Source organism: Lynx rufus, unplaced genomic scaffold (genome assembly GCF_022079265.1).
Source record: "Lynx rufus isolate CCGP_SWC_20201006 ecotype Redwood Valley unplaced genomic scaffold, mLynRuf1.p SCAF_3, whole genome shotgun sequence".
NCBI lineage: Eukaryota > Metazoa > Chordata > Mammalia > Carnivora > Felidae > Lynx > Lynx rufus.
Window position 1 is genome coordinate 37788663 of NW_025814845.1, and position 16500 is coordinate 37805162.

A 16500-nucleotide genomic window follows, 5' to 3' on the forward strand; every position below is an offset into this window, starting at 1 on the left:
GACTGCTCCAATGCCCCTTTCCAAAAAGCTGTGCCTAGTTTTTCTCATTTGTAATGAATTATCTTGTCTCATCATTCCACAGCCCTTTGCACCTTTATGATAGTGCTCATTTCATTTTGCCCTGAAATCATTGTTTTTTCCTGCCCGCACTACTTGGTTGTAAGCCCCTTGAGAAATAGTACGATGTCACATTTGTCTGTATGTTCTACACCTTGTTTTGCCAATGGTCAGAAATACTGAGTTAAGCTATGGATTTTAGAAGAGTGTAGAAGAAAGAAATACTATTTTAAGTAGTAATTTTTCTCTACGTATGTACTTGATATCTTAGTTCTACTTTTGTACTGTTTCTATAATCTTACATGCATAGCACATTTTTTCTTCCTTTTCTTGGGCCAGAAGACTGGGGGAAAGGGAGGGAGGCTTTTTTCTTTTTAAAAAGAGAAGTCGCACATGTTTGACCTTAACCTGGCCTAAGTAGTCAATATTGCTTTATTTTTACAAAAATCCAAACTTTGGAAAGGCTGTTTTTAAAACTCACTATTTCATACTTTTTCTCCCCTTTTTTTTGCAGTAAATGTTTGTTATAGAAAAATGAAAAAAAAACACAGGGGCTCCTGGGTGGTTCAGTCAATTAAGCACCCGACTTTGGCTCAGGAGATGATCTCAGGTTCCTGAGTTCAAGCCCCGCATCGGGCTCTCTGCTGTCTGTGCAGAGCCTGCTTTGGATCCTCTGTCTCCCCTCACTCTGTCCCTCCCCGGCGCTCTCTCTCTCGTTCTCTCTCTCTCTCTCAAAAATAAATAAACATTTTTTTAAAAAATGAGAAGACACAAATATACTTTTCATTCATTTTATTTTTTAAGACCATTCAGAGTTAATACAGTTGGAACAAACTTCCCGACAAGATAGAAGTAAATTAATTTAATGGCTAATAATTTGTTGAGAAGATATTCTTCCTATGGTATTATTTTTGGTGTTTGGTGTGGCTACTGTTTTATTTGCACAGTGCAATTTAAGATAATGGAACTATTTTGTTGGGATTATTAATGTGTATTTTCTCTTGCTACTCTAAGAATGTTTCTGTATTTAACTTGAGATAATGACTTAATAAATTTCCCAGTAGGAAAAAATTTTGAGTGAAGTGTTAACCTTTTCTGTTATTATGTTGATTTCTCCCCTTCTCATTAACACAGCTCTCAAGAGGCAGAATTTATATAACAATCCTTTCAACTCCATGAGTTACACAAGTCCTTATAGTCCAAGTGCAAGTAGCCCATACAGCAGTGGTTTCAATTCTCCATCTTCAACCCCAGTGCGACCTCCTATAGTCAAACAGCTAATACTTCCTGGAAATTCAGGTAAGGAGAATTTGAAATGGAATAATTAAGGTATAGTTTTTAACTTACTGCCCTACCTCAGAAAATAACTCAATCATCAATAGTTCGAGTTCTTGTGCCTATGAGACTTTTAAGTGGTTAAAGAAAATATCAGTGAGGAGCTATTTAGCACCTGGTACTGATAAACCAGGGTACATCTGTAAAGTTTTCTTTAGCATGTACTTAAAAAATTTTAGATGTGGCTTGATTAGAGTAACAAGCTTGATTCTTTTAACTAATAGATGCTTTCTTTTACTGAATAGATTGATTGGGCTATAAAAGCTAAAAATAAAAGCTCTTATTAAACCACTTAAGCTTTATTTAATAAGCTTTGATGTTACACTCAAATAATAGTATAAGCTATATGTGTATGTGCCAAAAGAGTGGAGTCCAAAATGATATAGGAGGGTAGACTGCTGTAAATTGGGGAAAGAATGTTTTGCTGTGGTTCTGTGACTGAAATAGTTACTCTGTAGCTTACTGTTCTTTAGGATTCACTGCTAACTCTTATTGTTGCTGTTGTTACAGCTAATTATTGCAGCTTCCTTAAAAATTAAGGTTATTGTTAACCACCTCAAATTTTTGACTCCCTAGTCTAATAACTTCTCGCCCCTGCTGTTAGCTTTGTGCATAAGTTGTTACTTGCTATTTATGTCACCCATGACTGTCATACTAAAAAATTTAATCTGCTATGTTTGTTTAACAAGAATTTTATTTGGGCACTATTTGAACCTGACCTTGTAGTACTTTTCCTATCATATGCACTATGTTCTTCTTGATAATATAAACATCAACTATTTTGCTCTTAATATGCCTTTCACGTGGGAGCTGACTTCTATGGTAAAGAATTCTGGGAAACAAATGTTTCAAATAAGTCTGTATTAGATACATTAGTGACAGTGTTAGGATTTTATTCTTCACTAGAAGTTGATGATCTGATGAAAAGATTTCCTTAGAAACAAGTTAGACTCTTGGATATGTATATCCTTTATTCTTCTGACCTGCCTTCTATCCCCCTTTTTGCTTTCAGCAATGAAATACTTTATCTCATTATTTTCTCTGTTCCATGTTTGTGCTTCACTCCTACACTTCAGAGAACTCCTTGGATCCCTATGACTAGTTTGACAAAGAATTTTGTAAACATGGCATAACATAGGAAAAATGACCCTAGTGTTCTTTTTTTGGTTTGTTCCTAAATCTCTAAGGAATTTTGATTTTCCTCAAATTATAGTTTTCTTGCTTAGGAAAAGTAGAAGCTTTTATTCAGGGAAAAAGATGATGGTATTGGCTAAGACTGTGAATTTGGGAGGAGAAAACACATTATAAATTCATTTGTTTATGAGGTGTTTCATTGGCTGTCTTGTAAAAGTTGGAATCCTCTAACATTTATTGAACACCACCTACTTACCAGGCACCGTGGTGAAAGCTTAATTGTTTCATAAGAGAATAGATAAGTTATGATTGAAATGAAAATGTGATTTGCTTTTATGCCATAACATATGACATAGCCCTCTTTATTCTTAATAAAGTCAATTTTTATTTTCAATATTTGGGAATTTCATGAACAGAAAAGACAGAATAATGGTGAACTGAATCAAAGAATTAATATCAAGTTATTACAACAGATGCTTATTCAGTTTTTGTTATACCAAAGTTCAAATCTTTTTTTTTTTTTAAGGTAATTTGAAAAGTTCATCAGACAGAAATCCTCCACTCAGTCCTCAATCCTCTATAGACAGTGAGTTAAGTGCTTCAGAATTAGATGAAGATTCAATTGGATCCAATTATAAGCTAAATGATGTAACTGATGTACAGATTCTAGCTCGGATGCAAGAAGAAAGTAAGTATTTTAATTGTTCAAGTTGAGTCTAGTTCAGGTATAATTTTGTTGTGGATATTTAATAGATCTTAAGGTGTTGTGGGATAGTAATGTATGAGTAGAAATGTTAAGTTTTAGAGGCTTATTCAACATATAGACTTGCTTGTTCATTAACTTGTTTTCAGAGTGCATTTTATGTAAAACAGTTTGCTGTGTGAGGAGCAAAGAAAGGCAGGTAATGACTAGTAACCATGCCCTGCATGTTACTCTGCGCTGGAACTTCCTAGAGTAGTTATTACTCTATTACACTGTGTTTTCTTAGTAGACCATTGTTTCTCAACCTTTTTTCCATTATTACCCCTTCCCAACCACCTTTTTAGACTTTTTTTCCTTTTTTTGCGTATCACCTCACCATGAAATTTTAATACCACAGATATACCCTGCATCTCTTTATGTACTATGAGGATCACAAATTAGTATGGTATCTGGGTTTTTTTCATACCCCAAGAGCCAATTTTCTCCCTATGGGGGCAGATATCACCACTCTTAGAATATGTGGTATAGACTACAGAAAAAAAAAAAAAAAAAAAGACCTTTATGGGAAAATTGAAATTATGACATTAAATGAGGTGAGCATGCGATATTGCTTTACAGAATGGTCTTTGCAACTTTTTAGGTCACAGATACCTTTGAGAATCCAATAAAAATTATATCCCCTGTCATCCCCAAAGTATACATATGCACAAAATTTGTCATACTGTTTCAAAGGTTTGTGGATGTTCTGGCTCTCTTTGTAAAATGGTGGTGATAGTATTATTCTTGCCTATACTTTTTTTAAAAAATATTTTAATTTGTACTTTTCACATTTGTGCGTAAAATATTTGAAAAAAACATTTTAGCACATAAAACAAGTACATAAAGAGGAATGAAAACAGTAAGTGAAAATAATCAGGCTAAAAACAGTATCATCCTCAGGAGATCGTAAAAGGATTCTCAACCAGAAGAAACAGGAAAATTTGAACATGGAAGTATCCTCACCTAACTATACTGATAATGGTACATATTTTTAAAAGGCTTTTAGAGAGGATGGAAATGTTTTATTAGATATTCAGTAGAGTACTATGGTTTGCCTACACATTTTATCGTAAGATACCACAAGCTTAACTGTGAAGTAAGCAATCTCTCTAAAGTGACCCGTTCAATCTTCACAATGAAAAGATTCTTGAAGCACACGTTTCAGTCTTGACAATCAGCTGAGGGTAATGGAGCATCAAAATAATTTAGTTTAAAAACTTTCTGTTTTAGGCCCTTTTATGTAGATATATGGTAGGTTTTATTAAGCTATTACATTTATTAAGAAACTGCAGAATGTTATTCTGCTGAATCATTTCCCATTTTCCAACAGCTTCGCATAGAAAAGTAGAAAGACTTGGTTCTTGCTTTACTTATCTTTAGCTCACGGAACTAACAATATGGTACCCTTTTCTTCTGTAATTTTGTGTAACTCCTCATTGAGACTGTGGTTATTGTCAGCTAGTGAGGAGCTATTGTCAGCTAGTCAGGGATGTGAAAGGAGAATAGAGTGCTTCCTCACTATAACTTAGAGTAAATTCTCTCAGTTCTTTGAACTGTGACTTTTCAGACCCCAGTATTTTGTTAGAAACTCAACCAGCTTTTTGCTGTCATTTTTATATTGTGTTTTGGTAACAAGTAAAAGAAATTCTAGCCTTGCTTTAATAATTCTTTTTAAGCCATCCACATGCACAGATAGGGTCTTTTTCTAGTGAATAAAAAAAAAAAAAAAAGATGCTAAAAATGTCTGCCTCCTCGAAAATGCCAAGTTTTTTTTAAGAAAATGATTTGTGTTTTAAAACATTGTTTCTTTAGTTTTGTTTGTTTTTAACAGAGATGTAGAATTACAGATTTTGGCTGTTTCCTGGTTAAGCCCTCTTATTTCTAATAGGAGAAATACACAGTCCCATAGTGATTGTTGCTTCCTTAGGATCCCCCTAGTACTACTGCAGGGCCTACTTTGGGATCTGTGTTTTTCCTTGCTAAAACAGTGCTATTCACTGATCTGTTGTCTTTTGTTAGGTGACTTTAGTACTGTGTTTGCTGGAACGAGACACTATCTTGTTTGTTACTAGAGTGGTTCCAAAACTTGAGTGAAGGGTTAGATAGGCCCCAGGAATCTGTAGTTTTATAGATACCCTGCTATGATTCTCACCCATTACTTTGGGGACCATATCGATAGCACTGTCTGTGTATGAGCATATTTTTTTTAATTTTTTAATGTTTATTTTTGAGAGAGTGAGAGAGAGCACAAGTGGGGAAGAGGCAGAGAGAGAGAGAGGGAGACACAGAATCTGAAGCAGGCTTCAGGCTCTGAGCTGTCAGCACAGAGCCTGACGCAGGGCTCAAACCCACGAACTGTGAGATCATGACCTGAGCCGAAGTCGGATGCTTAACCAACTGAGCCACACAGGCGCCCCAGTAGCAGAGAATTTTTAAACTAGATTGTCAGCAGTTAGCAGGACTTGATCAAAATATTGGCCTAAATTCTGTACTTTTCTTGAATAGTAATTTTATTCTTAATTGAATATATACCAACATTTGTTTTTGTTCTAGAAGTTTTTATACTTTTTGAAGGGTCTAAGTTTGCTTGGATGTTTCTGGAGGTGTCAAGATACATAGGAGACTCCTTTGAAAATTTTTACTTGATAGCTTAGAATTTAAGTTTGTTTTACTGATGAAGTCTCTTGGGTCATGAAGGAACTAAAATTTCATTTATGCCCAAGTATTGAATTCCTGAGGGTGGGAAAGAAATTTCCTTCATCAATAAATCAATTCCAAGAATTCAGTATCCAGGGAGTTTATTTATACACTGGTGTATTCTTCTCATTGGTTGAACAATAATTGTTTTCCCTCAGTATTTTTGAAATGTTGATCTCAAATTTGGATTTTTGTCTTTAGGAGTAGAAATATTTTTAAATTTATGGTTCTACCTCTAATACAGATTTCAGAATCATGAAGAAAACGTTGGATTGGGCAAAGGTTTATAGAATTTCATTCAATTCAAAAATAGTCTTTTAAAATATTTTAGGCATCATTATATGGGAGGATGTCTAAGATGATTCAAGTGGAAAGGGAGTTTTCCTTTACACTTTATACCTATTGGAATTTCTCAATGATATTCTTTTGCTTTTAAGCCTCAAGAATATATAAATGTTTAAAAATGTAACTAAAGAAATGAAATAACACATTCATTATTGTCAGGTCTCCGGCAAGAATATGCAGCCACCACATCTCGGCGCAGTTCTGGTTCATCTTGCAATTCTACAAGACGGGGTACTTTTAGCGATCAGGAACTTGATGCGCAAAGTTTAGATGATGAAGATGACAATATGCATCATGCAGTATACCCTGCTGTTAACAGGTTTTCACCATCACCACGCAATTCACCTCGACCATCACCTAAGCAGTCACCCAGAAATTCACCTCGTTCACGATCTCCTGCTCGGGGAATAGAATATAGTAGAGTGTCCCCACAGCCTATGATTAGCCGCTTACAACAACCTCGCCTTTCACTTCAAGGTCATCCCGCGGATTTACAGACAAGCAATGTTAAAAATGAAGGTAATTAGAATGATTCTGGCAAAGCAGTTGTCCTTAATATTTCGATATGAAAGTAACACAATTTTTTACCAAGGTTTTGTATTTTAGAAAAGTAGATCGGGGCGCCTGGGTGGCGCAGTCGGTTAAGCGTCTGACTTCAGCCAGGTCACGATCTCGCGGTCCGTGAGTTCGAGCCCCGCGTCGGGCTCTGTGCTGACTGCTCAGAGCCTGGAGCCTGTTTCCGATTCTGTGTCTCCCTCTTTCTCTGCCCCTCCCCCGTTCATGCTCTGTCTCTCTCTGTCCCAAAAATAAATAAACGTTGAAAAAAAAAAATTAAAAAAAAAAAAAAAAAGTAGATCAAGAATTTACGTAGTTTACTGTTTTATTACTAGTGCATCAATACAAAACTAAAGGAGAGAGTGAATTTAATTTTACCTGATTATGTTACTACTACTCATGAAGTGGTCCGTATATAGATTTTGATTTAATTAATTTATGGCTCTTTTTAAAGGTTCTCTTCTACTGATTTCTAGGACCTGGGTTAAGTTATTTTTTATAAGACATGTACTTTCTGTTAACTCCTCTAAAATGTGAATGCTTAAAGAATTTGATTTGTGAATGCCAGTTAATATTTTAATTCTTTATCTAAAATATCTTTAATTCTTTAATTCTTTGATTTTTTTTTCTTTAAATTCTGTTGTCATAGAAAAACTAAGACGCAGTCTTCCAAACCTGTCCCGAACATCTAATACACAAGTTGACTCAGTGAAAAGCAGCAGAAGTGACTCAAATTTTCAAGTGCCAAATGGAGGAATACCTCGCATGCAACCTCAGGCTTCAGCCAGTAAGTATCTTTTATGTGTCAGTTATTTAAAGGAAAATGAAAATTATAGATAGTAATTTTGTGCTGAATAGCTGTTTTAAGCTATCTATACTAAAATGTAGTGATTGTCGCTTGCTATAAGATAATCATAGCTGTATTAAAATTTAAAATTTGCTCCTATAAGATACCCAATTGTATCAGTACTTGTTTCTGTATGAAACTCTAGTCTCTCCAGATTGAAAAAAATTTTTTAATGTTTATTTTTGAGAGAGACGGAGACAGAATGCGAGTGGGTTAGGGGCAGAGAGAGAGGGAGACACAGAATCCGAAGCAGGCTCCAGGCTCCGAGCTGTCAGCACAGAGCCAGACGCGGGGCTCGAACTCACTATGAGATCATGACCTGAGCCAAAGTCAGATGCTTAACTGACTGAGCCACCCAGGATCCCCTCTCCAGAATTTTTAAATGAGCAAAGTCTACCTATTAATTATACGGATATATATTCATTAAAAACCTCGCATTCTGCAGTACTATACATTAAAAATGACAAGATTTTTATGGGAAATAGTCCTGAAACAGACAACTTAAAACTCAAGCAACTTTCTTAGTAGAATACTTAAAAAAACATAACAAAACCATAATGATCCTGCAAAAAATACTAGCATAATTAAAAGCATGTTAAATTTTCAATGAATAAAATAAATACAACTGGCAAATCTAGGGGGAAAAAAAGTTGAAATTAACTTGATGAAAAGAAAAGATTGAGTCTGTCAAATGAAGGAGAGACAAAGGTAACATAAACAAAGATCAGAAAGAATCATACAGAACTTCTAAAACAAAGTAGCCAACTGAGCCAAGTAGTGATGTGGGAATAGATGGATACAGTGTACTTTAGTGTACAAGGTGACTGAAAAGGAATTGAACACTTCCCAAAGAGTATTATCTATTAACTAGAGTAGATACAAACATGTAATCAAACCAATTTTAAACAAACTGTCACAGTTATTTCTATAAATTTAGAAGTGCTCAATATGCACCCCTTGTAACCCATGGCTCTCATCAGTCCTGTGGTCTGATCGACTCAGTTTCTTTGTAGCATATTACAGCGCCAGTTGAGATGGTGGCTGCGACGTGTTTCTTCATTTCCTTAAAGCTATGAAGAAGCGCCACAAACACAAGGTTACTGATCATTTATAACTTGTTTATTGGGTAATACAACTTTGGAAACATCCAATTGTTTCTTAATTCCCTTGCATTCTTCCTTGGCTCTGTTGTGTTTAGCTGACTTTGTGTATTTTATGTTAAGCTGCTGTTAACTTGGTGGCTCAAAAAGACCAGGACAAAATACATTTGAACCCAAATGACTTTTGTGATAACAATGATAAATTTTCCTTGCTTTCAGTTGTATGTGATATTATTTATATTAGAGAGACTCATATTGTGCTGTACCATACATGCATGATCCTGTTTAATCTTCAGAACAATTCTATGAAGTAGGTACAATTATTAACACAGTTTTCAAATTATGAAATTGAAGCTTTGAATAACAACCTACAATCATACATACATACATAGGTGGCAAGTTAGGATTCAAACCCATGTTGATTCTGCTCAGGAACCCAAGTCCAGCTGGAGAGGTCTGTCATATCTATGGTTTAGTACTAAGATACAAAAGTATCCAGAAATATTATTTCTGGTTTTTTTCTAAGATGAACCGTAAAATTTAAGGCACTGTGGAAAATTGTTGCCTAGAGATTTGTGTACCTCATTTATTTAGCTGGATATATGCAACAACATGTTTTTGAACCAAGTTAAATTTTAAATTTAGAATTCCAAGTCTTGCAAACTATGTAATTAAGAGTGCCATTATGATACTCATATGGTGTACTCATAAATGGTATAGAAAGTAGGGAATCACAGAACTTTAAAAATAAAGTTATACTTTGAACTCTAAGCTATCTTGAAATGGTGAATGATAACTTTTGTGCCTTTAAATCTGTAAATTAAGTTCATTTGACCCTTGAAAATACCGTGTTTCTGAGTTTTTTCTCCCTCAGTATATTTTTGCCTGAAAGAAGAAGCAATCCACAATGTTAATACAATGGGAAAGAAAATTTTATAGCACTAAGGAGATTAAATAATAAAAATCAGGCATATTATAAGCTGCACATTTACAGCCTATGCACAGATAATCCAAAACATTATTTGTACTTGTGCTTTTATGCTTAGTTTGAAATGAGTTCTGAATTTCTCAAAACTTTATATGATTATATCTTCAGACATCTTCCCTGTTCTTTGTTAAAACCAGCTATATCTATATTCTCTTTATTCCATCATTATTAGTACCAACTTTTTACTCAGGGTTATTTCCTTATGCCCTCATATATGCTCTTTATTTGAACTATTGTAGCACCTCAGAGCTGTATGGAAATGAAAATGACTCTTGACAAAATTCTAGAAGAAAAAAGAAAAGGTTGAGAATCTATAATAAAAATGTTAATAGAGAAATATATGACCATATCTTAAATTTTGTGATAATTACTTGAGTTCTCTAGTAGAATTAGCATTGTGTAATCACCTGCCGATTCCCTAGAAATTTTTTCTGTAGGTGAATTTTTCTTTTTCCCCAGGAATTGATAATTAAGGAAAATATAAAGAGAAATATAATGAGATTCTAATCACTAATTTACTTTTAAGTGGAAAATATGTATGCAGTTTCATAGTGGTCTATCTTGGTATTTGAACAGTGTATAGGCAAAAGAGAAAGTAAGAGACAGTCCTTTGTATTTTCAATTGTATATACTTGTTTATTTTTATATTTGTAGCTATAGTGAAACTTATTTGCAATTAAAATGCCACAAACATTTATTTTAGGGTAAAATCACACTAGTCACAAAAAAAGTTTTGGAAAATGGTAAGTCTGAAATATTATCAAGTTTAAAACTTAATAAAGTTTATTTTATAAAAATATTTTAAGCCTTTTGTTTAAGTTAACATATTTTACTTCGTAATGTATTATCTATTTTCTTAAAATTTTACATGTATCTTTGATCCATAGAAATGTATGTATGTAACTGTTCTTTTAATTACTATGTGTGTGTGTATATATGTATATATATTACATATATATACTGTTTTCATGATAGCCTTTTCATTTTGATATAGAATTATATATAAATATAGTAAGCTTTATCTATTTTATACATGAATTAGTATTCTTTATTTTTTGTATAAACCAGTTAGTATAATAGATGTTGCATTTTGTTTTCTTTTAAGTATTTATTTTTCCAGCCCTTAAGTGGTAAAGCTTTGGTTCTTACTTGCTGGTCTGCATGAACCTAACTTTGCAAGGTTGCTATTACTTCCACCCTCGGGACCACTTCTTTTGCCTTGTACTATGCCAATCACTGTTTTTTATATGCTTATTTGCTGTGGCTGCATTATTGTGGATGCTGGCATTCAAACATGAATATTATGAGAGTTCTAATATATTTTCATTTTTATAGCTGTTACCAATTTCTGACTTTTATATTTGGAAAATGTGAGTAACTTAAAAAGTTTAAGAAAACCAGAGCATTGCAGAGGTCATGGATATATGCCATTTTCTCTGTTTCTCCAGTTAAAGGAAAGATTGTTTGTCAGGGACAGTTTTTCAGAAGACTAGTGCCTTCTTTCTAAGACTACTAGAGGTTCAGTAGAAAATTTAGTTTTCAGAAAGCTATAGGAATATTGGTTCAGAAATAAGAGGAGGGAGAAAAACCTGAGACAATCTGCTTGTTTAAAAAAAATAATACTCAGACTCTGGTTAGTATTTTTAAATGTTTACTTTCACATGTATTATCTCATTTGAACTTCACAAAAGCCCATTTCTTATTTTGTATAGAGAGGAAGCAGAGATACTTATATATTACATGTGCAATGGCATATAACTAGAAAAGTGCAAAACTACTCCCTCCTTCCAACTCCTCTCTGAGTTTCCTGATTTCCTCCCAATATTTGTTTGCATTACATCATGCTGACTTAACTGCAAATTCTTGGATGACTCTATTGGAGCATAATTGAATTACAAATACTTTGTAGTATTTAGAATTACTTAATTGTAGAATTACTACAAAAGAGTAAGATAACCCAGTGTAATATTTATCCACTTACTTACATTTCGTCAAATAGAGGAATAATTTTGCATGGGATACAGAGTATTCCCGCAGAGAAGAGATGTATGGTCAGTATTTTACTCTGGACTTTTCACTGAAGGGGGTGCGGTATCCAGCTTATGCATAACCAGACTTTCTGAGGCCCATGGGGAAGGAATCCTCATCCAGATACTGTTTAGAACCAAACACTGAAAGATTATGCTTGAATTTTACATAATTATGAAACATAAATTCAAAGAAATACACATGAATAACCTGTGTAATGGGCTAATATAAGAATGACATATTTGTAGATTTTTTTTTTTAATAAGGAACATAATGATGAGTCAGTTATATAATAACAAAGAGGTTTTACAAATGTAGTTTTTCTGGCACTTCTGTAAATTTTGATTGAATACATCTGGGATGGGTACCTGGAATCTATTTTTTTAGAAGTGTCTCACCTGACTCTAGGGCATACTCAAGTTTGAGAACCACTAGATTAGGAGGATCTAGAATGCTTAGTTAAGATCTCTGGGTTTTATCCACTCTTGTGTTCCTTAGTCATTCAACAGGTATTTGTTGGGTGTATATTATGTTCTAAGCTCTGAGGTTATAAATATAAATGAGACAGCACGTGCCCTTCAGTAGCAGGAAGTGATTGGCAAGAACTTCTGTGGGAACAGAACAAAGGCATTAAACTCAGCAGTGTAAAGAGGTTTTCAGGAAAGATATTGAAGCTATCTCTCAGCTAGCTCAGGAAGAGCTTATGAGACCACATGAAGAAAAGAAAGACAGGTTTACCCGACAGTACGATTGGTAATGAAGTCTTAAGAATAGCATCCTGATTATAGTGATTTTGTAGGACTGAAGTGTAGGATGCAAGATGGTTAGTGGATGCAGTGATGTAGGATGGGAGAGATACCTACCAGGGACAGATTGGGAGATTTTTAATAAGGAATTTGGATTTCATCCTGTAAGGGTGGAGAGCCATGATAGGCTTTTAATCAAGGTTACTACTTCTTAGAAAATCCATTCTGGTAGCAATGTGAAGAATGGATTAAAGTGGAGGAGAGACTAGAAACATTTAGAAGCCTGTTTATTGCATAAACCTGGCAAGAAATGAGTATCTGAACAAAGGCAGTGGTGCAGGAGGTGATAGGATCTGGATGAACTTTAAAAAATGAAGTAGAAGAGATGTAACTTGGTAACACTGAGAAGATGAGAGGTGGGGAGTAAGAGAGGATTGAAGGGTTACTCTGAGAATTTGTAAGCAATAAAAATTTCAAAACAAACTGTCATTGCAGGGTTAGGGGGAACAGGGGTCATTTTACTTAGCAGTAATTAACATCTTTTATAGTGACTTATGTTTATTTAGTATTTCATACTTGGAGATTATTTTTAGCATCTCCCCATGTGACAAAATTATGTTCAACAATAATAGAATGAGTTATAATAATAATGGCTGGGGGAAATGCAGGCAATGAAAATATTCTTTTATTGAACTTTATAACTGTTAGTAAATAAATCATAATGTCAGCATTATAATGGAAAAAAGATAACGGGTTAGTATTTTTTAATCATTTCTAAAGGAAAGTATGTTTTTATTAGTCTTTCACAGTAATGAATATTACAGGTTTAGTTTCTATAAATTTGTCAATAACTGATCTTTGTCAGAATTGATCTTGCATATTGAAGCTCAAAGCAACACTACAGTCAGATTTATCAATTTATCATCACTCATTTTGACTGAAGAATAGTCTTCAATTTTTAAACCTGGGAAGGTTCCCCCGCCCCTCACCAGGCAACTGTTATACAAATAGGGAAATATTCAACATAATGATAAGCATGGCAGAATTTCATAAAATTCCATTTTATAATACATTTCAGAAATTGTCCTCTTGTCTGTGTCTTAGTTCCTTTGGGGATCAAATCTAATGCCTTCACAGTTGAAATATCTTAAATAGTACCCAGTCACATACAATGACAATATTGAAGTAACTCATATTCTGTTTCACTGACTTTATAATCACTGTACCATCGTTGTTTATTTCTAATCTGTCTAAATATAGGAATGTATTATTGTACCACAGGGCGTTGAAGGCACATTCTGTGCTAAGTGAACTTGATTTCAAATCTCTATGAACTTTTTGAAAGAAACATGTAGTGGAATCCACCTGTTTTAAAGAAGACTGTATAATTGGGAGTTCTAATTATTTTTCATGTGAAATGCAATATATATTAAAACATAAGTATTAAAATATGTTCATTTAAATCTTACATATATGCTATTAAAAGGCAACAGTAACTGCAGCAAGTGTTTATAACTTAGGCCAACAAACTGTTTTCTTCAGGGAGGAGCATTTTATTACTGACATTGATTATTAATCCTGGGACATGATGATGATAAAAAAACAGATCAAGCTGGGATATTTTTGTTGTTGTTGTTCTGAATTCCTTACAGACCATTCACTCACTTACTGCCTACACTGGAGTTGGGGGGTGGGACAGCACTTTCACTGTCCTTCCCTCGATGCACATGCACAAAGTGGAGACCCAAAAAGCCACTGTTCTCATTCAAAAATAGGGTGATGAAGGTCTGAATTAAATGTGTAGGAGACAGTAGAGATGTAAAGGAAGAGATCTACAGAACTGCATGGATGACTAAATGGAAATAAAGTAAGAAAACTTTGAGCTAGAATGACTCGGAAAATGGTGGTGTATGTTTAACACAAATACAAAAGTTTTTGGAACTGGTCAGTGGAGGAAGACTTTAACCTAAATAATGGTAGCATGAGAGAATGATATTTTTACTGTGCCATCGTTACTTTTCACGGTGGAGTCTTGCTGATTGGAATTATATAAGTATTAAAAGAGAAACCAAGGAAACCGTAAGAATTTTTAAACAGCTAACACACTGAATTCTATTATTTTAGAAGGATTTGGAGACTTTCAATTTACTACACTTTGTCATTTAAAAATAATTTTGTCTTTAGAAGACTGATCAAGTTAAGATTGATAATTCAGATAAAAATTTGGTTTTCTTATTTAAGGGTAATACAAGGCTATGTAGTATCTTAGGAAATTCACTCATTTCCTTCTGTAAAAATTTTATCAGACAAATTTAGAGTACACTGCCTGATTCTATTTGCAATCTTATTCTTCAAATTCCCATTGGATAGTTTTCATGTTGTGACCCATGAAACTTGAGGGATAAATAAAGTTCATTGGAGTTATCATAGCTATTAATTTAAGTATGACCTTTCCAAAACAAATTATAGATTCTATTTGATGTTAAGCTCTCATTTAAAAAATTTCAGTTGTTGATAGGTATTGTGGATTGCCAGCGTAAATACAGTCGGTGACCTTTTGCCCTTATTTACTCTATTCCAATCCTAGTGGCCTACTTCCTGTTCCTGGGCACACTCTTACCTCAGGTACTATACCATGGCTTTTCCTTCTATCTGCAATGCTTTCCCCAGATATCTATATGGCTTGCTTCCTGCCTTCCTTCAGATCTTTGAGCAAATGTCATCTCAGGGAACTCTTTCCTGATCACCCTATTTATGATCACAACTTATATCTCCCATTTCCTCTCTGCCTTCCCTACTTAGTTTTCTCCTTAGCAGCTATCACTATATGACTGTTTGACTCTTTGTTTATTATTTATTTCTCCTTTCCTTCCAGAATGTTAGTTCCATGAAAGTAGGAATTTTGTCTTTCTAGTTGGCTATTAAATGAATCTATTGTACCTAAAACAGTACCAGAAATAAAGTAGATAATTAAATATTTGAAAGAATGAAAAACAGCAGTGAATGAATGAGTAAATGAATGACCCTATGAATGATTGAAAGGATATATGAATAAATATGTAAGAATATTCAATGATGATGGCATCCTGTATTTCTGTGGGGTAGATATGAGGTAATTATAAAACTGACTTTTTTTTTAAGGTTTGGAGAAATTTTTACTAGTCTTCCTGGGAATATTTAAGCTAAATTGATGTCTTATTTAACTACAGTAACATGTGGAGTGCTGTAAATTTGAAATCACATACATTTATTACTCTTTAAAAATATTTATTCTCAGACAGTAGGGAAACAATAGCTTTTCAGCATTGATAGGGTTAAGCAATAGAGCAAAAGAGAAATTCTCCTTAATTCTCTTTGATGGTATTATCAAGTATTCCCTTATCAACCCAGTGATTGTTTAAATGCTGGCCAGATTTATGGTTGTGGGATCTCTCTCTCTCTCTCTCTCTCTCTGGCATATAAATCCCAGAGGTATATGAAATCCAACTTTCAAATCAGTAGTGACATTCTAGAACCACTTAAATAGGCGACTATACTGGTAGGTTTGGGACTTTTCAGTTCAGTGAAGCTGTAGTGAGTTTTAACTCTGGATGGCTCTGAGCTGCTACTTTTGAGAGTTTCATTACAGTTAATAGATTAGGAGTTTTGAAGAAAGCTTAGAACTTCTCATTGATCACTTTAAGAAGGAGATGCTTTGACTCTTCCAAACCCATCAATCCCACCAACACACACTGTGCAGCCCCCCTCATATACCCCTCCCCACCCCACATACATATGTGCACAGACCAGATATGTTGCTACCCAAAGTCTAAAGTATAAATTAGTTTTATTCTACAGCAAGATGATGTTAAATGTGTTAAAGCCACTGGATTTTGACTCCCTTGAGTACCTGCCTGGTTCTGAGTTTTCTTCTCCTTTTTGAGTAT

The 16500-nt window shown here is 34.2% G+C and overlaps 1 protein-coding gene across 2 annotated transcripts in view; it reads left to right on the plus strand.

The window, feature by feature from the left end:
* Positions 1-16500, plus strand: part of SLAIN2 (SLAIN motif family member 2) — a 74209-nt gene that overhangs the window by 38068 nt on the left and 19641 nt on the right. For both annotated transcript variants that reach the window (XM_047090664.1, XM_047090665.1), the window contains exons 3-6: positions 1192-1356; positions 3053-3214; positions 6470-6829; positions 7515-7652. In XM_047090664.1, the coding sequence (XP_046946620.1) occupies positions 1192-1356; positions 3053-3214; positions 6470-6829; positions 7515-7652 (825 nt within the window). The remainder of the gene's footprint in view (positions 1-1191; positions 1357-3052; positions 3215-6469; positions 6830-7514; positions 7653-16500) is intronic.